This window comes from Tenebrio molitor, chromosome 1 (assembly GCF_963966145.1).
Source record: "Tenebrio molitor chromosome 1, icTenMoli1.1, whole genome shotgun sequence".
Taxonomy (NCBI): Eukaryota; Metazoa; Arthropoda; class Insecta; order Coleoptera; family Tenebrionidae; genus Tenebrio; species Tenebrio molitor.
The window spans coordinates 45,946,824-45,972,054 of record NC_091046.1 but is presented as its reverse complement, the minus strand read 5'-3'; the positions used below and the strand labels follow the sequence as shown (position 1 = coordinate 45,972,054).

Below are 25,231 nucleotides of genomic sequence, written 5' to 3'. Positions count from 1 at the left end.
CACGAGCCATAATCAGTCCTTGAATGTATGTATGTAAGTTCATGTTGTCACAAATATTTAAACAACACTTGAAATAACTTTATTCTTTTTTTGCATTTTTACTACAGTCATTATTGTCCCAAGCCATTTTCGCAAGAATAAAATACGGAAATTGAAATTAATTTTCAACTTATAAACATGAAACAAATTCCCTTCCTCACAAAAAATGCATTTATATTTTGGAATACAATAGAAAAATAGCACGAAGAAAAAGAAGCCCTTATTCAAAAAATTAACATCGAATAAGTTAATTTTCGTCTTTGGATTTCGAATCTATTTCGAGAATTCTTAAAGCAGACTGCACGTCACGGTATTGAGGCTCTTCCGATTCGGGCAACAAGAAATGACTAACAGGACTTATGAGACTCCTGTCAATTGGAGCTTCGTCCTTCTTTGTCATGTAACTAATAACTAGACCCAAAAATATCGTCGTAAAAGCTCCAATTAGACATTGATAGTAAAAAGATATTCTGAACAAAAAGAACGGTTCAGATGTCGGCAACGTGCTGTCAGTGGTATTGGAAACATTTTCAAAAATGATATTGGCAGATGAGATGGTTTCGTTGGTGCAACCATCTGTAGAAAAGTGTTTAGTTGGATATGTTAATATATTTTTAGACTTGTAGTACTGTGGCGGAACAACTATTGACAAAATGATAATCCAAGCTCCATAGAATGCATAAGATACTTGCAAAATTGTATATTTCAAAATTAAAACACACTGCAGCATCTAGGAGTTAGCTTTAGGGAAGAGCATTCCAAGAGTGAATAACCCTAAAGTGCTGCATGGCCGACAACATCATTGCCAAAACCCAAATTCTTCCTTCTATGTACTTGATGAGAAAAACTAAGCACATGCAGATTATTCCATTTATCGTGACAATTAGTTTTAATATTCTGGTTGTCGATCTCAGTGACAAATTTGTATTTGCTTAGAAAGTCTTTGTATGTGACACCAGACAATGTGTTCAAGAATGCTGCAATTGTACCTCATGGCTGCGCTAAAAATTCCGGCAATGAAAAGACCAAAAACCCCTGGAAAATTCTCTGCAAAAGCCATCACATAATATGGAGTCATCTGGTCATCTTTTGCAATTTGTTTAGTGATAAATGGGTGGCAGTGGGAATACTTGGCGTGAATTCCGAGACCAATAAAAATGCAAAATGTAATGATCAAGGCAAAAACAGGGCAAAGACGCAAATACCGCACACCACGAAAGACACGACTTGGACATCGATTCCAGTAGCTATGACAGTTTGGTTAATTTAATTTTGTTTGTTAGTACCTGTTGAGAACATCAATGCTGGTCCATACGCAATTAAAGCCAGTGTAATGTCGCTACATATGATGCAGAAACCGGAAACCAGCAGTTTCGTTTTACTGTCGAATCTTTTTTCCAAGTACTCATACGTACTGGTAAGTTCGAAATTGTAAAATACGGGTAAATAGACGTAGATCATTAACGGAACGACAAAAACCAAAGACAAGCACGCCAGCCAATATGTCGCCCCGTAGATGTACACGTCAGCAGGTACTCCGATGAGAGTTATCCCGGTAAATTGACTAGACCAGATCATCACGTTTAGCTGAAGCAGAAACTTACCTGACAGTTATCGATAACGCAATCGGAACAATTTTCATTTTTCTCCCTCCCAACAAATATTCTCCAATTGTGTTGTACCGATGCTTGAAGAAGCCAAAATAAACTCCAATCGAAGCACTGACGAGGAGCATCGCAGCAAATGCTATGTAGTCGTACCAAGATAGTTTAAAAGAAGAGAAAATGGTGGTCATGTTGGTAAAATTCCTGTTGTAAGTAGGTAGATAATTATATGGTGCAATGGTGCTCGACAATAATACTGAGCGATCATTTAAAAAATAAATCGAGTTTGCTTTGGAGCATATGCTATAGCATGGGTTGCCATAGGTAACACGCCGACTCGATTTATTTTTTAATTGATCGCACCGTACAAATTTGCGTTAGGACTTGTGAATTGTAAATTAACCTTGCATTTTTGTAGATAAGATTGTAACAAGAAGGGAGGGGATGAAAGTTTGTTTTAATAAATACAAAGTGAAAGACGGGAAATGTAAATTATTTTATTTTCGCAATATTTGCACAAAATCAGTTGATAAAAATATAACATCTTGATTTTTCAATTTACTTCGTTACTCTCTAGAAATATTCCCATTGCTCGAGCATCGAGTTCCGAATCATTTCATTTCATTCATTCCGACCAACTGTGATGGTCACAATTGCACCAGTCAAGCAGTAATAGTTGTAAGTTATTTGATAAGAACAGTTTGTCAACCATTTCTGAAAAGTAACGAATAAATAAAGAATGAAGCAATGAGTTTCAAGAAGATACGTATTTAACATGACATAGTACCAGTGGTACTATTATTAACTCTAAGCATTTGACGTATTTAGGGTCTTTGTGGGCGGGAATTGTAAAGTTTATTTAAACACGAGTAGATATATCAAGTCTTCCTCTTGCTAGTTGCTAGTGCTATGTTCCACACGGTTGAGCAGCTTTCAGTTGATTTTATCCCTTTGCAAGTGGTAACAACAGTAGATACTCTTCAAGTTTCTGACGGCAGCCTAAAACAATCGAATAAAACAAAAGCTATCACGGAAACAACAGCAACTGAAGAAAAGTGATGATGACACGTTTGTTATGAGAAAGTGAAGAATACCTAACGATAAAGCTGGAACTGGACTGTAAATGAATCAAGGAAAAGTGATGCAGAAATATAGTCTTGTCATTTTGTCGAATCGTTTTGCCAAGTGATCCTACACTGTGGTCAGTGTTGTTTTAAAAAATACAAGATAGCAGACATGAGCTACCAAAATGAACATTAGAACGTGAGAGCAATAAGCAAATCAGTAGACAGCTCTAGAAGAGACACATGTAATGGTACTCCGATGAATGATATCGCTGAGAATTGACTGATATTTTTTTACGATCACTATATTTGTTCAGTTATGTTAACAGTGTATAAAACTTTATGAGAGTCTAATAGGAAGAAAGGTCATCTTTTGTTCTCGGGATACATTTTCGATAGTGATTGACTGTTTATTTTCAGAACTAGCAAAATTTGTATCCAATCAACAAGCTAAATATAAGCATCGTTTGTTTTCTTATCGGGCAACAATTAAAAATAGTTAACCTTAGCAAGTAAAATAAGCTAATATGTACATATTTACGACACACGAACCATGCCTCGAATATTTAGTGCCTACGAAGCTCATGCCACTATCAATATTTTAACATTTAAAATGTTTGAAATCATGTACTTTTTCCTGTTTTTGCATTTATATTACCGTCGTTATCGACACATAATATTAAAATTTATTTCGCAACTTTTTAAGTCATTATGTCGGAGAAACCATCAATAAGCAATTTGGTTGGAGCACAAAAAATGATATGTGAAATAAGAAGGCATGAAAATGTCAACATCTTAGACATGATTTCTTTTGATGCAACTTACATAATCTACATTTGTCATCAGTGGTTCATTTTTTTTTGAGCCGACAGCAACAGAAAAGGAAAATTTTTATATATCGTAGTATGTATTACAAAGTAAAGAGGCGATTGACAAAAATAATTATTTTATTTTCACAATCTCTGATAAAAATATGAACTCTTGATTTCTTAATTTTCTTCGTCTGTACGACATTTTATAAAAGTTTCCAGTGCTTGAGCATCAGGCTCCGCATCTTCTGGTAACAGAAAGTGACATACTGGGCTAATAAGGACCCGCTCAGCAGACGATCCATTTCTGTTAATGATTTGGTTAAGAATCAAGGCCGTTGTGATTGTCGCAACAGCACCAATTAAGCAGTAATAGTAGTAAGATATTCGGAATAAGAAGAAAGGTTTCCAAGTATTTCTGAAAAATCAAAAATAAATAAATGCTGGGCGAAAGATTTCCAAGAGGTTTACGTATTTAACGTGTTGATAGTACCGGAAGTAACAGTGGTGGTACTATTGGATGCAAATAAACTGATTGATTTATTCATAATTCCCATGTTCAACTGACAACCATCGACTGAAAATGTTTTTGTAGGGAAAACAAACAAGTGGTGGTACTTGTAATAGTAAGCAGGTACTGCTATGGCAGAGATAAAAATTAATCCAAAAATCCCTCCATAGAAAGCGCTCTAAAATTCAAGGAAAAAAACATATTGACGATTTGGCGTTTAATAAAAACCTTGGCATTAACTTTTGGGAAAAGGACACCCAAAGTAAATAAACCTAGAAGTGGTCCATTTACAATTCCAGATAAACTGATACATAAAGGAATAATTTGTCCCAAGTGTTCTATTAATAGTACCAAACTAGTACAAAGAACACCCTCGATGACGACAATCAGTTTTAAAATAAAAACTGCGGATTTTTCTGTGAATTGTCTTTTGGAGAATTGGCTAATAAAATCTTTGTAGATAACTCCAGAGAGTGAGTTTAAGGTCGACGATATGGTACTGAAAAGAAAAGAGTTAGTATCTAGGATGGAAAACTGTTGAAAGATTCACCTTATTGCCGCACTCACAATACCCGCCATGAATAAACCAGACAAACCAGGAATATTTCCAGCAATATCCATAATATAGTATGACACGATCTCATCACGTTTGGTTATTTTATGGTTTGATAAAGGGTCACAATCGGCGTATCTCGCATAGATGGTTAAACCCAAAAAAACACTCGAGGTCAATACCAAACACATTCCAATCAACTGGCACAAGAGAGACCTATCATAGGATTTTTAGATAAAATTTTGTGGAATGTCGAATTACTTACTTGACGCAGTCGCGGAATGTTGGTAAAGTTAAAATTTTTTGAACCGCTGATTGAGACAGATTAGACTGATTAAACAATTGCAGGGTCTGACCAAATATGAACAACCAAAAACTGTCTTTTTTGGTTGGATCGAATTCGAAACTAGAAATAATTGTTTAGGGATTTTTTTGAAGGGAATTGTAAAGTTTACTCAAATATGTCAAGTCTTCCTCCTGCAAGTGCTGTGTTCCACACCGTTGAAAAGCCTCCAGTTGATTTTACACCTATCCAAGTGATCACAACAGTAAATGCCATGATTACGACAAGTTGCAAAACGTCGGTCCAGACGACGGTCTTGAAACCTCCGATGGCAGTGTAAAACACACAAATAAAGTTTATTACGAAAGCTATCAAGGAAACCTTTGCACCAGAAACTGAGGAAAAATCATGTTGACACGATAATTATGAGAAAGTGGGGAATACCTGTTGAGAGAGCTAGAGCTGGACCGTAGATTAACACAGGAAGAAGAAGATTCCCTCGTAAAAGGTACAGAAATGAACCCAACAGTCTTGTCCTTTTGTCGAATCGTTTCTCTAAGTACTCGTACACTGTGGTCAGTTGTGCTTTAAAAAATACAGGGTAGTAGACACCAGCTGCCAAAAAGAATATCAGAACTTGACAGAGACAAACGAACCAGTAGAAAGCTCCAAAAGTGTACACATCTGATGGTACTCCGATTAGTGTTATGGCTGAGAATTGACTGATAATTTTTACGATTAATATATTTCTTCAGTTATGTTAACAGTATAAAATGATTTTACCTCACTGTTATGGAAAGTCCAATAGGAAGAAACTTCATCTTTTTTCCTCCGAATAGATATTCTGTGGTGGTTGACTGTTTACTCCCGAAACAACCAAAATAGATTCCGATCAAAGTACTGAATATAAGCATCGCCACCAAGACAAGATATTCGTACCAAAAAAACATGACTGTATAGTTTTTTTAAATCTAAGAAATGGTTGCGAGTCGTTTGTTTTGAAGAACTGTTACAAAGTAAGTACAACAATTACTATAAAAATACGACTTACTAGCTTCATTTTTTCATTTTTATCTATTTACCGGAGCCATAAATGGGCCTCGAATGTTTGGAAGTAAGTTTATGTCTCTATGAATATGCAGGAGTTCCAAAAAAAAAAATCGAGTCCATATCTCCCTTATTTATCGGAGAATTTTAATTATTTATACATCAAATTAAATGGTTGTGAATAGGCTACAAAACGGTTTACTAAAAAAAAAATTATGTATTCCCATTTGAAAAAAAATATTTTGACAGTTTAGCCTTGAAGCCCTTGAGGGTACACGTAAGTTTATTAAGCTTTTTTGTAGCCTATTCACAACCATTTAATCTGGTGTCTAAATAATTAAAATCCTTCGATAAATAAGGAAATTATGGACTCCTCTTCTTTTTTGGGGACACCTGTATAAAACCTGTTGAAAATCGCGCCTTTGTGTATCTCTGTAGAAACGTTTAAGAGTTAATATTTGTATGACATTTCACAAGCGTGCATTTGATTTGTTTAATTCCATTGCACATTGATTTGACAATTTTCAAAATTGCACGTCTCTGAACTGTCAAAGAAATATCACCTCTACCCTACCCACACAGTTGCCACATAAATTTTCGTACATAGTTGCCATACTTGGCCACAATCATTTTGAATCGCCCAATACATATTGTTAAGATTTATTTTGCAACTTGTAAACTCATGATGTCGGCAAACGCATCAATGAGGAAATTAGGTTGTCGAATGTGTGAGCATGTGGATTAAACTTGTTGAATTGGAAAACATAAAAAAAAACGGAGGGAAAAGACTCTTTATTGAACAAAATTACATCGAATAAGTTAATTTTCGTCTTTGGATTTCGAATCTATTTCGAGAATTCTTAAAGCAGACTCCACGTCACGGTATTGAGGCTCTTCCGATTCGGGCAACAAGAAATGACTAACAGGACTTATGAGACTCCTGTCAACTGGAGTTTCGTGCTTCTTTGTCATGTAACTAATAACTAGACCCAAAAATATCGTCGTAAAAGCTCCAATTAGACTGTAGTAGTAAAATGATATTCTGAACAAAAAGAACGGTTCAGATGTGGGTAACGTGCTGTCAATGGTACCATTGGAAAATGTCTGAAAAGTTGTATTTGCAAATGAGATGGTTTCGATGGTACACCCATCTGTAGAAAAGTGTTTAGTTGGATATGTTAATATATTTTTAGACTTGTAGTACTGCGACGGAACAACTATTGACAAAATGACAATCCAAGCACCTATAGATCCATAGAATGCACCCTATAATGAAGAACTTGTAAAATTGTATTTTTAAGATTGATCACTATGATTCACTTTGGAATTAGCTCTAGGGAAGAGCATCCCAAGAGAGAATAAGCCTAGAGCGGGACCTTGCTTCATGGCTGACAACAACATCGCCAAAACAAAAACTCTTCCTTCCAAGTACTTGATGAAAAACACTAAACACATGCAGATTACTCCATCTATGGTGACAATTAATTTCAATATTCTGGTGGTCGACTTTACCGACAAATTTCTCTTCAAGTGTTTGCTTACAAAGTCCTTGTAAATAACACCAGACAAAGTGTTTAAGCTCGCTGAAATTGTACTAAAAGGAGATATGACGTATTGATCTAGTCTAGTTTTTTTACCTAATGGCTGCGCTAAAAATTCCTGCAATGAAGAGGCCAAAAACACCTGGAAATTTTTCTGCAAAATCCATTACATAATATGGAGTCAACTGGTCACGTCTTGCAATTTGTTTTGTGATGAATGGATCGCAATCGGAATACTTTGCGGTGATTCCGAGACCAATGAGAATGCAAAATGTAATGATCAAGGCCAAAGACACGGCATAATATACGACAGACCTGTTTGCAGAAAGTGATTCTTTGTGGTACGATGTAAAAATTACTCACCAGGCAGCGTCTTTATATGTGGGTACTGCCATAAATTTTTGTACACTTACAGGATTAATACTTATTTGACATAAAAGTTGTATCGTGTAGCCGATTAAAATTATCCAAAAACTGTCTCGTTTTGTGGGGTCTAAATCAAAACTGAAAACAAAACGTGTTGGTGTGTGGACAAAAATATTGAAAAGGGGTACTCGAATATGTCCAGTCGTCCTCCATCAACTGCTCTCATCCATATGGTTTGAAAACCACCGAGTTCACGGACACTGATGACAAAAATAGAAGCTAGGGATCCAAATATTACAACAAATTGGAAAACATCTGTCCAAATCACAGTCCTGAGTCCTCCAATTGCAGTGTAGAAAACGCAAATACCGCACACCACGAAAGACACAATTTGGACATCGATTCCAGTAGCTATTACAATCTGGTTAATTAAATTTCGGTTAACTGAAGTACTGTTAGTACCTGTTGAAAACACCAACGCTGGTCCGTACGCAGCTAAGGCTAGAAAAAAGTCGGAACATATGACGTAGAAGCCGGATACCAACAATTTGGTTCTATTGTCGAATCTCTTTTCCAAGTACTCATACGTACTGGTAAGTTCCAAATTATAAAATACAGGTAAATAGACGTAGATCGTCAAAGGAACGACAAAAACCAAGGAAAAGCACATCAACCAGTAAGTCGCCCCGTATGTGTAGACGTCAGCAGGTACTCCGATGACAGTTATTCCGGTAAATTGACTAGACCAGATCATCATATTTAGTTGACGCAGGGACTTACCTGACAGCGATCGACAACGCAATCGGAACAACTTTCATTCTCCTCCCTCCCAACAAATATTCCCGAATTGTGTTGTATCTACTTTTGAAGAAGCCAAAATAAATTCCAATCAAAGCACTGACGAGGAGCATCGCAATAAATGCTACGTAGTCGTACCAAGATAGTTTAAAAGAAGAGAAAATGGTGGTCATGTCGGAAAAGATTCAGTTGCGAGTAAGTAGATAAATTGTATGTGTTCAAGGATGTACGACTATGTTAAAATTTGAGCTGCTATGACTTTTAAATTAAAATTGACCTTGCAGTTTTAAGGATAAAATAGTAATAACAAGAAAAGGAATATATGTTTATGTTTAAGAATATTGCAATAAATACAAAGTGAAACAAATCGGGTGATTCAAAATGATTGTGGGTAAGTATGGCAACTATGTAGGAAAATTTATATAGCAACTGTGTGGGTGGGGTAGAGCTGACATTTGTATGACATTTCATAAGCGTGCATTTGATTTTTTTTTATACCATGGCACGTTGACTTGACAATTTTAAAAATTGCGCGACTATGATCTGTCAAAAAAATGTCAACTCTATCCTACCCACACAGTTGCCACATACATTTTCGTACATAGTTGCCATATTTATATTCTATCAAGTTCGGAATTATCTGAGAGTAGAAAGTGTACTGATCAAAGCACGATTAGCACTATTGTTATGAACAGAAGGAAAACTAACCCACAAATAACTCCAGTGAAAGCGCTCTAAAATTAAAAAAAAATCTGTTGTCAACGTTCCCATTTATGTCAATCACAAGACTAAGTAAAAAGGAAGCAGTACCTACTTTAGAAGAACACTTTTTTGTAAACTATTTTAGAACTTTTATTAATGTTCTTGAAGTAACAATACTATAATGTAAAACATGGTGTCTGTATTTTGAAAAACTCCTTTACTCTGCCCCAGAATAATCACTTTTCAAAAAATACCCAATACCCAAAAGATACCCAATTTCTAGTTATTCTCTTTTTCTTCCAATTTGATTTCCAACATCCTAACTGTTGCTTCACCACTGGTGCATCCAATTCTATCTTCTTTTGGCAACAAAAATTGGCACATTGGACTTATCAGAATCTTGTTAACTCCTGGTTGACCTTTATTTGTTGCGTAACTTATCATTAAACCCGATATTATGGTAACCAAAGCTCCTATCAAGGTGTAATTATAGAAAGATATTCTAAACAAAAAGTGTGGCTCAAATGTGGTAACACCGCTTGTGGTGCTCTCATAAGAAGGTGTGGTGAAGTTTCTCGTCATCATAGTGCTTATTATTGCGACTGTTTGGTTTAATTTTTCACATCCATCTGTAGAAATTGATTTGGTCGGATATTTGAACAACTTTGTAGAAGTGTAGTATTGCGATGGAAGAGCTATTGCTGCAATGGATGCTAAACCAACAATAGCACCATAAAATGCTCCCTAAAAATTGTAGATTAATAAGAGTGCAAGTGGTAGTTGCAGTTAACCTTTGAATTAGCTTTGGGAAAGATCATACCCAACGAAAACAGACCTATCAAAGGACCGTGTGTAATACTAGTCAAAGCTATCGCTATGCCGAAAATTCCACCTTGCAAGTACTTGATGAGGAACACGATCAACATGAAAATGATTCCATCTGCTACCACGATCAATTTCAAGATTTTGGTCACCGATTTTTCCGAGACATGACTCCTTAAACGGTTGCTTACGAAATCTTTGTAGATGACACCAGACAAAGCATTCAAGCTTGACGAAATTGTACTGAGAAGAAACTAATACATTTTGAGCTGGAAGTACTATTGACTGGTACCTCAAGGTGGCACTGAAGACTGCTGCTACGTAGAGACCAAAGACACCAGGGATTTCAGCAGCAATGTCTTTAATGTAATATGGTACTAACTGGTCGTACCTTGTTATTTGTTTGGTGAGAAGAGGGTCGCACTCGGAGTATTTGGCAGTCATACCAAAACCAATAAAATTACAAAATGTCATGACCACACACATAGTTAGAACATAATATACGACAGACCTGTGTAACAGATGTTGCCTTACTGACGTAAAGATTTTGGAGTACTCACCATGCAGATGCTCGAAATGAAGGAAGAGCTATAAACTTTTGAACACCAGTTGGATGAATGCCCACCTGTCCGAATACTTGTACCGTGTAACCTATTAAAATAATCCAAAGAGTGTCCCTTCTGGTGGGGTTGAAATCAAGACTGGAAAAACCGATTAGGAGAGAGATCAAAATGCTTCGAAACGAGTACTCAAAAATGTCCAGTCGTCCTCCATCCACTGCTTTATTCCAAACAGCTGAAAAACCTCCTAGAGTACCGAAACTGATCGCGCACGTGGACACCAAGGAACCAATTATTACAATAAACTGAAGCATGTCTGTCCACACTACAGTCACGAGGCCTCCAATAGTGGTATAAAAGATGCCGACGGCGCACACTATGAAGGACACAAGGTGTACATTGATTCCAGTAGCTGTAAACTGTTTGCTTCATTTGAGCGAGTACCAGCTGTGTACTACCTGTTGCAATTGCTAAAGCCGGACTGTACACGACTACAGCAAGGTAACAATTGGACGCCAGCAGATACATAACAGTAGCGAACAATCTCGTCTTTCTGTCGAATCTCCTTTCAAGGTACTCGTAAGTACTGGTGAGTTCCAGGTTGTAAAAGACAGGTAAATAGATGTAGATTGTCGAGATCGCAACCAGAACCAATGAGAAACACATCAACCAGATGCCCGCCCCGTAGGTGTAGACATCCGCGGGTACTCCCACAAGTGTGATTCCGGAAAATTGACTACGTTTGGTTTATTTAGCTAAGCTAAAAAATAAATTACCTCAGTGCTACTGAAACCGCGATCGGAAAAATTTTCATCTTCTTTCCCCCCAACAAGTATTCCTTTGGGGTCGCTTGTTTGCTTCCAAAACATCCGTAGTAAATTCCTATGAAAGCGCTGAAAGCTAGCATTGTGAGAAATGTCGCGTATTCGTACCACGGAAGGTCATCCGCGGCAAAAGTTTTGGCGGGCATGTTTCAACAAGTTTTCTAATACAACTGAAACATAAATTCACAAAAAAGTGAAGAGCGGTAACAACATTACGTAAGTACATACATAGAAACAAGATTATTATTAAAATGAGACCATTTGTTATATCATGTACGTTGTTAAAGTTTAAAATATGACGTAATCATGAAAATAGATTATTGTTATAATTATGCCATTTTCTACAACTTGTAGGTTGTAAGAGAAAAAGAAACAAAAACATTACAAGTTGCAACACAAAAATTACATTTTTTTTTGGGTCAAAAAATTGTAAATTTTTGTTTATCGTCTTATCACTCTTTAATAGTTGTATTACTTTCTTTTTCAATACCAATAAGCCAAAAAGTGCATTTTTTTCGTCGGCGTCTCAGTTTTCTGGCCGAGGCGCAACTGAGGCTTCAAAACAGGCGAGGACAAAAGGCATTTTTTGTCTTTAAGAATTCTCTTTGTTTTGTTTATAAGTTTATTTAATTATTATAAATGGGTAAAAAAAAGACACTTGCTTGTCTATTTTATTTTCGTTATATTTTGAATAGTACCATGTGATATAAATATGACTAATGTATGTGTCAATTTTCATTGTCTTTGGGGGTGTTTACAAGCGCTTCCAGTGCTCGTGCATCAGTTTCTGGATCATTTGGTAGTAAAAAGTGACACACTGGACTAATGAGATCTCGATCAGCATATGACCCATTTCTGTTAATCACCTGATTAATTACGAAACCCGTGGTGACGGTTACGAAGGTACCAATCAAGGAGTAGTAGTGATAAGATATTCGGAATAAAAAAAATGGTGTCCAGGTATTCCTAAAACGTAGAGAAGACATCCAGTAAAGCTTGAAGCAAATATCTTTTAAATAATTTACGCATTTGACGTGGCATTAGTACCAGAACTGACGGTGGTACCATTATAGATAGTTGTGTTCCAGTCACAAGCATCGACTGAAAATGGTTTGGTAGTATATTCAAACAAGTGGTGGTATTTGTAGTAGTGAGTGGGTAATATTACGATTGAGAGGAAAATTAATCCACAAATAGCTCCATAGAATGCGCTCTAAAATTGACATAAAAGTTATTGTCGATATGAAGCGTAACTAAAACCTTGGCATTAACTTTTGGAAAGAGAACACCTAGAGTAAATAATCCTAGAATTGGTCCATATACCATTCCAGTTAATCGATTACTTAAAGGAATTATCTCTCCCAAGTGTTCTATCAATAAGACCAAACTGGTAATAACAACACCCTCGATGACCACAATCAGTTTTAAAATAAAAACTGCGGATTTTTCTGTGAATTGTCTTCTGGAGAGTTTGCTAATAAAATCTTTGTAGATAACTCCGGAGAGTGAGTTTAAGCTCGACGAAATGGTGCTGAAAAGAAAAGGGGTAGTATGTAGAAAAGAGAAGTGTTTAAAGCTTCACCTTATTGATGCACTCACAATAGACGCCATAAACAATCCAGACAAGCAGGGAATGTTTTCGGCAATTTCCATAATATAGAATGACACTATCTCATCATTCTTGGATATTTTCTGACTTGTTAAAGGATCACAACCGGCGTATCTTGCATAGATAGTCAGTCCCAGAAAAACCGACGTAGCGACTACCACCCATAATCCAATAAGCTGGCAAAAGAATGACCTGTTTCAACACCTTTAGTTAAAATTATTTGCAGATGCTTAATTCTTACTTGACGCAGTCTCGAAATGTTGGTAAAGTCATACATTTTTGCATTGTTGTTTGGGAAAGGTAACAGAAGTTGAGCACTTGTAAAGTGGAACCAAATGTGTATAACCAAAAAGTATCTTTCTTGGTTGGATCGAGATCGAAACTAGAAATCATAGAGTAAAGTTTTTATTGCAGTGGAATTGAGTAAAGTTTACTCAAATATATCAAGTCTTCCTCCTGCAAGTGCTGTGTTCCACACAGCTGTGAAGCCTCCAGTTGATTTTACACCTATCCAAGTGATAACAAGAGTGGATGTTATGACTATAATGAATTGGAAAATGTCGGTCCACACGACAGTTTTCAAGCCACCGATAGCAGTGTAGAATACACAAATAGAGCTAATCACGAAAGCTGTCACAGAAACTCTTGTCCCTGTAGCTGAGGCAAAGTTATTTTGATAGATTTATTATGAGGAAAGTGGGAAATACCTGTCGATAGAGCTAGAGACGGACTGTAGATGACCAGAGGAAGAAAAATATTTGCGTACAAAATAAACAGAAACGAACCTAATAGTCTTGTTTTGTTATCGAATCGTTTTTCCAAATACTCATATATTGTAGTTAGTTGTGCATTAAAAAATACAGGATAATAGAGACAACTTGCGAGAATGAAGGCCAAAATGTCTGAGAGACTAGTGAACCAAAAGAAAGCTCCAAAGCTGTATACGTCAGCTGGTACCCCGATTAGTGTTATCGCTGAGAAGTTACTAGAATTGTTTTAAGATAAATAGTGGATGAGAAGATATATTTTTTCATTTCGAATGTATGTTTATATCATAAACGCGGCGAGGCCAATAATTGAACGAGAAATGAAAAGACATTCCAGTGATATACTAGATGTAAAAGAGCAACTCTACTCCCTCGTTAGAGGAATTAAAATAACTCTTTACGCCAGGTTTGTGTAAAATATAGTTCAATAATTAGAACGTAAAAATTGTTTACCAAACAATAAGGGACAGTGCAATAGGAAGAATTTTCATCTTTTTGTCTCCGAATAAATATTCTGTTGTTGTTGACTGTTTAGTTCCAAAACATCCGAAATAGAATCCTATCAAAGTGCTGCAGAGCAGTGTAAGGGCTAGGATGAGATAGTCGTACCAGAGAAACATGACTGTAAAGACCCTGGAAAATACAGATACAAAGTCAAGTATGTAGTTTGTCAAGAAACTTAAATGTAAGAAGCGAGTTTAAAAAGGAATATACTTACCTGAATTTATGATGTTAAAAACAAATAAGTATGCACCAAATAGTTTAAAACGCTAATCCACAGGGCTTTCATAAATGATTCACACATCAGGTGCGCTGTTACTCACCTTCTTGAGATACGAATAATTTACGAAAACCCTGTAAAATTAGTGGTTGCAATTATTAATTTCTGTTCCCCATCAAGTACTCATTGGGGGTGGCTTGTTTAGTTCCGAAACTCCCATAATACATACCAATTAAGGTACGAATAAGAAGCATAATAATGAAAATCAAGGAGTCATACCACTAGAAGGAGTCAGATCCGTCTGTTGGAAGCAATATATTTCAAGTACTTGTTCTTTTATATAACACCACAATTCCCACTATCGCGACAGTCACCTCTTTATATATTTTAACGTCTCTTTCTTTTGCTCGGCGATAAGATAGTGAAAGTGCGACGTGGTACTAGTTTTATATGAACAGAGGGATTCCTACTTTACAATGAAAATTGGCTGCTTTCGTAATTTATGGTGTTTTGGGTTTACAACTTTACCCAACATTTAAAATGAATGCCCTATATCACAACAATGCCCTTGAAGAATTAACAAAAACGATAAGCAAAAGACACATTTCTTTTAATATTTAGCATCTGCAGTAAACGTACTGGCTTAGAAATAATTTTTACATGCACCAAATAGTTTAAAACCTTATTCTACAGTTAATTGTTACAACTAATTATGAGATAGACTACAATATATTTTTTCATACCGCCGGCCGTTATCGACGGTTTTGCATGATTTAAAATCCGCCGGGAACGTTAAATTCCCGGCCTAGTACTTACAAAAGTGACCTTGGTTAAAAATTCGCTAGAGAATGGGTAGGCAGCATTGATTCTTAAATGCCAACGAAGTTTGAGATAGAAGTTACTTTGGTTGAATTAATTAATTAATAATAATTTTTTAACTTTTTAAAAATGATTTAAATTTGTCGGCATGAAAAATTTTGTGAATTACACGTCCAGAAAATGTTTTGCGAATTTACGTATTGCTCGCCGCGGCTAGGCGCCTTGGCTACGCAATACCACTCACACTCGCAAAATATCATTTTCTGGACTAGTAATCCAAATAACTATTGTGCGATTGTTTGCCACGTCTGTTTCCAAGGCGGTAAGTTATGTTTACTCGTTGCTAACGATAAACCCGACGGTAAGTAATTTTGGTGTTCTAGGACGGTTAGTAAATTTATTCAAAATTAACCAATGATTATAATAATTTTTGTGTAGACAGAAGTTGAAGACAAGATGTTGGCACTTTATGGAAACTCATACGGCTCTTGTAGTCGGCCTTCCTTGCAACTAAAAAGTTACATCTTGATTTACCCAATTTTAGAGCGATTCAATAGTTGCCGGGAACGTGGAACGTATAGGTTTGAATTTGTACGCGCGCATTAGCGGTCATTATTATCATTCATTCAAGCTTGACGAAATTGTACTGAGAAGGAACTAATACATTTTGAGCTGAAAGTACTATTGACTGGTATCACAAGGTGGCACTAAAGACTGCTGCTATGTAGAGACCAAAGACACCAGGGAGGTCAGCAGCAATATCTTTAATGTAATATGGTACTAACTGGTCGCACACGGAGTACCTGGGAGTAATGCCAAAACCAATAAAATTACAAAATGTGATGACCACACACATTTTGGATTTTGGAGTACTCACCATGCAGATACTCGAAATGAGGGAAGAGCTATAAACTGTTGAACACCAGTTGGATGAATGCCCACCTGTCCGAATACTTGTACCGTGTAACCTATTAAAATAATCCAAAGAGTGTCCCTTCTGGTGGGGTTGAAATCAAGACTGAAAAAACCGATTAGGAGCGAGATCAGAATGTTTCGAAACGAGTACTCAAAAATGTCCAGTCATCCTCCTTCCAGTGCTTAATTCCAAACAGCTGAAAAACCTCCGAGAGTACCGAAACTGATCGCCCAGGTGGATGCCAAGGAACCAATTATTACAAGAAACTGAATCATGTCTGTCCACACTACAGTCACGAGGCCTCAAATGGTGGTATAAAAGATGCCGACGACGCACAATATGAAGGACACAAGATGTATGTATTGATTCCAGTAGCTGTAAACTTTTTGTTTCATTTGAGCGAGTACCAGCTGCGTACTACCTGTTGCAATTGCTAAAGCCGGACTGTACACGACTACAGCAAGGTAACAATTGGACGCCAGTAGATACATAACAGTAGCGAACAATCTCGTCTTTCTGTCGAATCTTTTTTCAAGGTACTCGTAAGTACTGGTGAGTTCCAGGTTGCTAAAGACAGGTCAATAAATGTAGATTGTTGAGATCGCAACCAACACCAATGAGAAACATATCAACCAGATGCCCGCCCCGTAGGTGTAGACATCCGCGGGTACTCCCACAAGAGTGATTCCGGAAAATTGGCTACGTTTGGTTTATTTAGCTAGGCTAAAAAGTAAATTACCTCAGTGTTGCTGAAACCGCGATCGGAAAAATTTTCATTTTCTTTCCCCCCAAAAAGTTCTGCTTTGGGGCGGCTTGTTTGCTTCCAAAACATCCGTAGTAAATTCCTATGAAAGCGCTGAAAACTGCCATTGTGACAAATGTCGCGTATTCGTACCACGGAAGGTCATTCGCGGCAAAAGTTTTGGCACATTAATTTTTTTAGGCGAACACACAAACTACAAAGCAAAGGACATCATAGGAAAAATAAGAAATTAATATTGTATCTATATTTTTCAAATAGATAAATATGAACAATTTTTTTTTATAGTATTTTTTATCAGCTTGCCAACAAAACTATAAATTTACTATCTATTTGCAATATCTACTATTACTTATTTACATAATTTATGGTGACAGGACGAGTATCGGATTTGCCGGTTTCGTTGCTAACTTACTAAACAGACCAACAGATGCCGCCACGGTCAGCGTCCGCAAAAGTGTTATTTTTCGTCGGCTTGTGAGTACGTCAAATTACCGTGTTCATTACGGGTGTCTAAAAAATATGTTTATATAATTACAGCTGAACTTATTGCAAAAATCAATATTAATAAATTTTTCTTTAAGAATTCTCTTTGTTTTGTTTCTAATTTTATTTAATTACATATTATAAATGGGTAAAAAAAAAGACACGTGGACACAACTTTGCTTGTCTATTTTATTTTCGTTATATTTTGAATAGTACCATGTGATATAAATATGACTATTGGATGTGTCAATTTTCATTGTCTTTCGGGATGTTTACAAGCGCTTCCAGTGCTCGTGCATCAGTTTCTGGATCATTTGGTAGTAAAAAGTGACACAATGGTCTAATAAGATCTCGATCAGCATATGACCCATTTCTGTTAATCACCTGATTAATTACGAAACCCGTGGTGACCGTTACGACGGTACCAATCAAGCAGGAATAGTAATAAGATATTCGGAATAAAAAAAATGGTGTCCAGGTATTCCTGAAACATAGAGAAGACATCCAGTAAAGCTTGAAGCAAATATCTTTTAATTAATTTACGCATTTGACGTGGCATTAGTACCAGAACTGACGGTGGTACCATTATAGATAGTTGTGTTCCAATCACAAGCATCGACTGAAAATGGTTTGGTAGTATATTCAAACAAGTGGTGGTATTTGTAGTAGTGAGTGGGTAATATTACGATCGAAAGGAAAATTAATCCACAAATAGCTCCATAGAATGCGCTCTAAAACTGACATAAAAGTTTTTGTCGATATGAAGCGTAACTAAAACCTTGGCATTAACTTTTGGAAAGAAAACACCTAGAGTAAATAAACCTAGAATTGGTCCATATACCATTCCAGTTAATCGATTACTTAAAGGAATTATCTCTCCCAAGTGTTCTATCAATAAGGCCAAACTGGTAATAATAACGACACCCTCGATGACCACAATCAGTTTTAAAATAAAAACTGCCGATTTTTCTGTGAATTGTCTTCTGGAGAGTTTGCTAATAAAATCTTTGTAGATGACTCCAGAGAGTGAGTTTAAGCTCGACGAAATGGTGCTGAAAAGAAAAGGGTTAGAATGTAAAAAGGAGAAGTGTTTAAAGCTTCACCTTATTGCTGCACTCACAATAGACGCCATAAACAAACCAGACAAGCAGGGAATGTTTTCGGCAATTTCCATAATATAGAATGACACTATCTCATCATTCTTGGATATTTTCTGACTTGTTAAAGGATCACAACCGGTGTATCTTGCATAGATAGTCAGTCCGAGAAAAACCGACATAGAGACTACCACCCATAATCCAATAAGCTGACAAAAGAGTGACCTATTTTAACATCTTTAGTTAAAATTATTTGCAGATTTTAAATTCTCACTTGACGCAGTCTCGAAATGTTGGTAAAGTCATACATTTTTGCATTGTTGTTTGGGAAAGATAACAGATGTTGAGCACTTGTAAAGTGGAACCAAATGTGTATAACCAAAAAGTATCTTTCTTGGTTGGATCGAGATCGAAACTAGGAATCACAGAGTAAAGCTTTTATTACAGTGGAATTGAGTAAAGTTTACTCAAATATATCAAGTCTTCCTCCTGCAAGTGCTGTGTTCCACACAGCTGTGAAGCCTCCAGTTGATTTTACACCTATCCAAGAGATAACAAGAGTGGATATTATGACAATAATGAATTGGAAAATGTCGGTCCACACGACGGTTTTCAAGCCACCGATAGCAGTGTAGAATACACATATTGAGCTTATTACGAAAGCTGTCACGGAAACTCTTGTCCCTGTAGCTGAGGCAAAGTTATTTTGATAGATTTATTATGAAGAAAGTGGGAAATACCTGTCGATAGAGCTAGAGACGGACTGTAGATGATCAGAGGAAGAATAATATTTGCGTACAAAATGAACAGAAACGAACCGAATAGTCTTGTTTTATTATCGAATCGTTTTTCCAAATACTCATATATTGTGGTCAGTTGTGCATTAAAAAATACAGGATAATAGAGACAAGTTGCGAGAATGAAGGCCAAAAGGTCAGAGAGACTAGTGAACCAATAGAAAGCTCCAAAGCTGTACACGTCAGCTGGTACTCCGATGAGTGTTATCGCTGAGAAGTTACTAGAATTGTTTTAAGATAAATAGTGGATGAGAAGATATATTTTTTCATTTCGAATGTATGTTTATAGCACAAACGCAGCGAGGCCAATAATTGGACGAGAGATGAAAAGACATTCTAGTGATATACATGGAGTAAAAGAGCAACTCTACTCCCTCTTGGGAGGAATTAAAATAACTCTTTACACCAGGTTTGTGTAAAATATATTTTAACATTTACAACGTAAAAATTGTTTACCAAACTGTTAAGGAGAGTGCAATAGGAAGGATTTTTATGTTTTTGTCTCCGAATAAATATTCTGTTGTTGTCGATTGTTTAGTTCCAAAACATCCGAAATAGAATCCTATCAAAGTGCTGCAGAGCAGTGTAAGGACCAAGATGAGATAGTCGTACCAGAGAAACATGACTGTAAAGACGCTGGAAAAGACATTTACAAAGTCAAGTATGTACTTTGTCAAGAAACTTAAATGTAAGAAGCGAGTTTAAAAAGGAATATACATACCTGAATTTATGATGTTAAAAACAAATAAGTATGCACCAAATAGTTTAAAACCCTAATCCATAGGGCTTTCATAAATGATTCATACATCAGGTGCGCTGTTACTTACCTTCTTGTGATACGAATAATTTTCGAAAGCCCTGTAAAATTAATGGTTACAATTATTAATTTCTGTTTCCCATCAAATAATCATTGGGGGTGGCTTGTTTAGTTCAGAAACTCCCATAATACATGCCAATCAAGGTACGAATAAGAAGCATAATAATGAAAATCAAGGAGTCATACCACTAGAAGGAGTCTGTTGGAAGCAATATATTTCAAGTACTTGTTCTTTAATATAACACCACAACTCCCACTATCGCAACAGTCACCTCTTTATATATTGTTGCTATTGTCAAGTTGTCCTATCATAATAATATAACACGGTATCACAACAATGCCCTTGAAGAATTAACGAAAACGATAAGCAAAAGATACATTTCTTTTAATATTTAACATCTGCAGTAAACGTACTGGCTTATAAATAATTTTTACATGCACCAAATAACGGGCCTTCAAATAAATTTATATTTAGAGCAACCTATGGAAATTCAATTGTTTGCAACATTTTTCCAGCGTAGAAAATGACACAAGAAACGTGTGACATTTTACGAAATATTTATATATATATTCGTATGAAGAAAATTACAATTAAAATTCGAAATTCATAAAATAATTATGGTAAATTATATGTTTTTAATTTGTTGTAGCCAATTTAGGGCGTCTTCGGTAAGTAGATGTAGTTTGGAGAAACCTTGCTGGAATTTAGTAAGGGGACATTCTTCCACAATGTGTTGGATGGTTTCTTTTTCTGCACCGCATTCACAAGAAGGGTTTTCACGAATGTTCCAGTGAAACAACATATTATTGCATTTGCCATGCCCGGTTCTAAAACGATTTAATTTACACCAGATTTTCCTAGGTAGGTCAAATCCCGGAAGTTGTTTTGTAGGATCCTCAATTAGATTTTTATTGAAAATATCTACGTCTTGCCAGGCTGCTTTCCAATAGTCAGATTTGGAAAATGGTTCCATGAGAAATTCTTCTTTCCAAAGTGGTTTACGCGATTTTAATCTAAAGGGTGGTAAATTTGCCATGTCTTGTGTTATGGAGTACATGTTCGGTGAATTTTGAAATTTATCCCAAATTCGTTTTGTTACGTATTTTCTTCTAATATCGTACGGAATAATGTGCGCTAGGACATGTAGCCATGGTGTTGGAGTAGATTTTAAAGTACCCGTTATTATTCGAAGTGTGGTATTCAATTGAGCATCTATTTTGTTCACGTGTGCACTGTTCTTCCAGACAGGGCAACAATATTCTGCCGTTGAATATACTAGAGCTAGTCCTGTGATACGTAAAGTGTGTGCATTCGCTCCCCAACTTGTGCCCGCGAGTTTATGTATAATGTTGTTTCTCGTTTTCAGTTTCTGTCGTAACTTTTCGATGTGTAATTTGAAGGTTAGAGATGAATCAAGAGTTACTCCTAGATATGTCGGAGAATAATTATGCTTAATTGTAGTTTCCTTAAAGACTACTTTCAGTTTTCTATTTTTCTGGTTGTTTACGAGATGGAAACAGCAAACTTCTGTCTTTTGAGGGTTTGGGCAAAGTCGCCATTTTGTGAAATATTTATTCAAAGGTATTAAATCTTCTGACAGTCGGTTTTCTACATTTTCAAAATTCTGATGTTGGTAAGCCATTGCTAGGTCGTCAGCATAGATGAATTTTCGGGAATTTGTTGGGGGTAAATCACTTGTATATAAATTAAATAAGATTGGTGACAATACTGAGCCTTGAGGTAAACCATTGTTGAGAAATCGAAATTTACTGCTTTTGTCTTCAACGAAAACCCTGAATTGACGGTTAGACAACATATCTTCTAAGAGTGAGACCATTTTTCCACAAGGTATAACATTATACAATTTATGTATTAGTCCATCTTTCCAGACGGTGTCGTAGGCTGCGGTGAGATCAACAAAAACAACTCCAGTCTTTAGACGTTTTTGAAAGCCAGATTCGATATAAGATGTTAGGGCCAGCACCTGGTCACAGCAATTTCTGTTTGTTCTAAAACCTGCTTGCTCTATTGGAAGATGTTCTTCTATTATTGGTGAAATTCTATTGTAGATAAGCTTTTCCAAAAATTTATGACATACGCTGAGTAGAGAGATTGGTCTGTAACTCGAAGCTTCATTGGCGGGTTTTCCGGGTTTTAGTATGGCAATAACTTTTGCTTTCTTGAATTCATTTGGTATTTTACCTGTTGAAACTATGTCATTAAAAAAAGACCTAAGCCAGTTTAAACCTATTGGTCCCAGGTGTTTTATGAATTCAGGATAGATGCCGTCAAAACCCGCAGCTTTTCTGTTCTTCAGTGTTTTACCTACTTCTTGCATCTCTTCTACACTAAATGGACGAGATAGTATTTCCGATGTTAATGCTGACTTTCTTTGTTTATATAATTTCCGTTTCATATTTCTAATTTCCCTTTTGTTTAATTTAATAGAATTTGAGACGTTAACCAGACGAGAAGCAACCGAATTTGGACTAATATTAGATTTAGATCTAGTAGTTTCATTAGCCGCTCCTAGTTTTCGAAGTAAAGACCAACAACTGCGACTAGAATGAGTGAAGTTCATGTTTTCCATAAGTTTGTTCCATTTTTCTTTTCTTGAGTTATTCAATGATTTTAATAATTCATCCGCTGTGTCTATATTTGGGCTTTTTTGATATTTGTCAAACAGATTATTAGTAGTACTCGACCAACATGTTGTATATTCTTTCCGGAATCCTCTTGGAATGAACTTTTTAGCGGCACTTTTAATCGCTCCTACGAATCTTTGATAATTGTTGCTGGTTGGTGGGATCCAACGAACGGTTTGTTCTACTTGATTTCGAAATGTTTTCCAGTCAGCTTTTTGAAAATTCCAACGTGGTTTTTGGATAGTGTGGGATAACGGAATCTGTATACCGACAGTTATTAATACTGGCCTATGCTGGCTATGGGGAAAGTCATTTAGCACACAACGTGATGTTTGCAAAGGTTCATCATTGTTATTTGAAGTCACAAAACACAAATCTGGGTTGTAGTCCCTTTGCCACCGTGCAGAATGAAAGCTCTTCCTATCTTTAGCATCAAATATTAGATGTAAGTTATGTGACTCTGCCCATCTAAGTAACAATTCTCCGTTTTCATCGTTGTCTGCATAACCCCATTGATTATTATGACAATTGAAGTCTCCAATAAATATTGCTGGGTGTTGGCAGTTTAAGTTAAGTATGTCTGGCCATCGAGCATTAGGCGGTTTATAGATGTTAATAATGTGTGTATCTCCAATCTTGATATCTATGAGGTGTACATCATTTACTACCTTCTTTTCTACTTTTTCATAATTTGATAAATTCTCTCTAACATAAGTTGCCAAGCCGTATATGGAACTACACAAATGATCTACTAAGATATATCCAGATATAAGTCCCCTTGAATGCAGTTGTTCTTCTGTGCCTGTGTGAGTTTCTTGTAGAACTATTACGTCAATTTCCATCTTTTTGGCAAGCTTTGCTAGATAGTCACATTTATCCTTAGAAATTCCTTCAATATTTAGTTGACAAATTTTGATTATTGGTCCAATATTTCTAAAACAAGATGAATCAAAAATTTTCGAATTTAAATTGTACCTGTCATTTGACCGGGAGGATCCTGAGGATCTAGTTCGGCCTTCAAAGCGACGACTATTACAGATTTCATTTTCATGTAATCCAGGATGGGCCATTTGATGATGGCTGTCGTCATCCATCACTTAAAACTCGCTACAAATACATAAAAAGCAGGAGCGTTTTGAGAAATGTCAAATTTAAATTTGACTTTTTTTTTTTTTTTTTTAATGGCATGGATTTATTAGTAATATATTACTAATTATTACTAATAAATTACTAATTATTACTAATAAATCCATGGGATTTGATGAACAAATGTTCACCAAAGCCAGTAAAAATAGCGATATCAGCGCCTCTTGTAGCGAAAATATCGTTACGGTTGCCTTTTATGTAAACGTCAAATCGTGTCGGTACTTTATTAATCGACTGGCTTTGGATCTTGCTTTACAAAAGCGCCTCGCGGCGTAGGCAAGCACTAGCTTGCCCCGCTTCGTTTATTTTCCCCTACGACGTACGACGCTTCTACAAGTTCTCCGAGAACATCATGTTAAAAAATCCCTATGACGCCGATGCCCATCTCTGTGGGCAAGGGCGACTTTGCCCACAGCGAATAAGAACACATAATTTACCGGACTTCATCGAACGTTGAATTGTTAAATTGTTTTTAGCTCGATTGCATCCGAAGTTATGAGTTTCAAATTTGAACAAGATTAACGAGGTTTCAACTGATTTGCAAGTTCGCAACATTTGTCGTCTAATTCTTAATCAAACGTGTGTTTAGTGCTTTTATTTTCTGCTTTCAAGTGTCGTTTTTACTAGCATTCTGCATTAATAGTAACATTAGGTTTCAGTCGTGCTATTTACGAATATTATCATGAATTCCGTTCAATCAATTAAAAATTTAAAAACCGCCGTTGGACTTGGATTTGAAGAGCGGACAGAAATTAAACAGTTGGGTCCACCTCGTCCAAACCTGAAAATTTGTAAACAAAATTTGATCAAGGGTAAAATTGTGGTAAGAAATTTTAACAGAGGTATGTACAATAATGCTAGTTGGTTATGTGCTTGCGATGTACGAGTAAGTAACTCATTTTATTGTTTCGTGTGTTTGGTAATGGGATCCGCTGATTGCGATCCAGCCTGAATTCAGACCGGAGTAACAGATTTAAAACATTTGGACCAAAAAGTTAAAAAGCATGCAATAAGCCAAAAACATTTATTTTATTCAGTCGAGTTTTGAATTTTGGACAACACGGACCTCCGTAACCAGCTGAGTGGGGTATATCGCCTTGAAATTCAAAAACATAATGAAAAAGTGA

The 25,231-nt window shown here is 36.2% G+C and overlaps 2 protein-coding genes and 4 long non-coding RNA genes across 8 annotated transcripts; 1 reads left to right on the top strand and 5 right to left on the bottom strand.

The window, feature by feature from the left end:
* Positions 1 to 3,680: 3,680 nt before the first annotated feature.
* On the bottom strand, positions 3,681 to 5,898 carry LOC138140226 (uncharacterized). Its single transcript, XR_011162457.1, has 8 exons — positions 5,647 to 5,898; positions 5,308 to 5,585; positions 5,036 to 5,258; positions 4,846 to 4,986; positions 4,578 to 4,796; positions 4,256 to 4,526; positions 3,988 to 4,205; positions 3,681 to 3,934 (listed from the first exon to the last, which is right to left on the bottom strand). It is a non-coding gene; the product is annotated as an uncharacterized lncRNA (long non-coding RNA).
* Positions 5,899 to 6,706: 808 nt separating this feature from the next.
* LOC138141252 (sodium-coupled monocarboxylate transporter 1-like) lies at positions 6,707 to 8,803 on the bottom strand. The gene is made up of 7 exons (XM_069061955.1): positions 8,598 to 8,803; positions 8,280 to 8,557; positions 8,006 to 8,228; positions 7,815 to 7,955; positions 7,548 to 7,766; positions 7,231 to 7,504; positions 6,707 to 7,176 (listed from the first exon to the last, which is right to left on the bottom strand). Exons 1-7 carry the CDS (start codon positions 8,786 to 8,788, stop codon positions 6,730 to 6,732), a joined length of 1,773 nt encoding a protein of 590 aa, XP_068918056.1. The 5' UTR covers positions 8,789 to 8,803; the 3' UTR covers positions 6,707 to 6,729.
* A 728-nt stretch (positions 8,804 to 9,531) lies between these two features.
* On the bottom strand, positions 9,532 to 11,689 carry LOC138139252 (sodium-coupled monocarboxylate transporter 1-like). Of its 2 annotated transcripts, XM_069059463.1 has the most exons (7): positions 11,476 to 11,689; positions 11,158 to 11,435; positions 10,889 to 11,111; positions 10,700 to 10,840; positions 10,432 to 10,650; positions 10,109 to 10,382; positions 9,532 to 10,061 (listed from the first exon to the last, which is right to left on the bottom strand). In XM_069059463.1, exons 1-7 carry the CDS (start codon positions 11,667 to 11,669, stop codon positions 9,597 to 9,599), a joined length of 1,794 nt encoding a protein of 597 aa, XP_068915564.1. In that variant the 5' UTR covers positions 11,670 to 11,689; the 3' UTR covers positions 9,532 to 9,596. The 2 variants fall into 2 exon arrangements, with proteins under 2 accessions (XP_068915564.1, XP_068915568.1); XM_069059467.1 differs by having other exon boundaries at positions 9,921 to 10,382.
* Positions 11,690 to 12,192: 503 nt separating this feature from the next.
* Positions 12,193 to 14,525, bottom strand: LOC138141221 (uncharacterized). The gene is made up of 7 exons (XR_011163039.1): positions 13,840 to 14,525; positions 13,567 to 13,789; positions 13,374 to 13,514; positions 13,106 to 13,324; positions 12,784 to 13,054; positions 12,549 to 12,736; positions 12,193 to 12,489 (listed from the first exon to the last, which is right to left on the bottom strand). It is a non-coding gene; the product is annotated as an uncharacterized lncRNA (long non-coding RNA).
* A 3,320-nt stretch (positions 14,526 to 17,845) lies between these two features.
* LOC138139200 (uncharacterized) lies at positions 17,846 to 20,627 on the bottom strand. Of its 2 annotated transcripts, XR_011162235.1 has the most exons (10): positions 20,499 to 20,627; positions 20,217 to 20,353; positions 19,952 to 20,131; positions 19,439 to 19,716; positions 19,166 to 19,388; positions 18,973 to 19,113; positions 18,705 to 18,923; positions 18,380 to 18,653; positions 18,145 to 18,332; positions 17,846 to 18,085 (listed from the first exon to the last, which is right to left on the bottom strand). It is a non-coding gene; the product is annotated as an uncharacterized lncRNA (long non-coding RNA). The 2 variants fall into 2 exon arrangements; XR_011162232.1 differs by having other exon boundaries at positions 19,439 to 20,131.
* A 251-nt stretch (positions 20,628 to 20,878) lies between these two features.
* LOC138138650 (uncharacterized) lies at positions 20,879 to 23,004 on the top strand. The gene is made up of 2 exons (XR_011162061.1): positions 20,879 to 22,140; positions 22,190 to 23,004. It is a non-coding gene; the product is annotated as an uncharacterized lncRNA (long non-coding RNA).
* The last annotated feature ends 2,227 nt before the right edge of the window (positions 23,005 to 25,231 follow it).

Excerpts from the sequence above, each read along its gene's own strand:
- LOC138139252 (XM_069059463.1), bottom strand. The coding sequence starts at position 11,669 with ATGCCCGCCAAAACTTTTGCCGCGGATGACCTTCCGTGGTACGAATAC. Across the intron at positions 10,841-10,888 it reads GGACGACTGGACATTTTTGA|TCTTGATTTCAACCCCACCA; the intron begins GTACTCGTTTCG and ends CGGTTTTTCCAG. Across the intron at positions 10,651-10,699 it reads TCATTTCGAGCATCTGCATG|GTCTGTCGTATATTATGTTC; the intron begins GTGAGTACTCCA and ends TCTGTTACACAG.
- LOC138141252 (XM_069061955.1), bottom strand. The coding sequence starts at position 8,788 with ATGACCACCATTTTCTCTTCTTTTAAACTATCTTGGTACGACTACGTA. Across the intron at positions 8,229-8,279 it reads AGCGTTGGTGTTTTCAACAG|CTACTGGAATCGATGTCCAA; the intron begins GTACTAACAGTA and ends AGATTGTAATAG. Across the intron at positions 7,956-8,005 it reads GGACGACTGGACATATTCGA|TTTTGATTTAGACCCCACAA; the intron begins GTACCCCTTTTC and ends TTTTGTTTTCAG.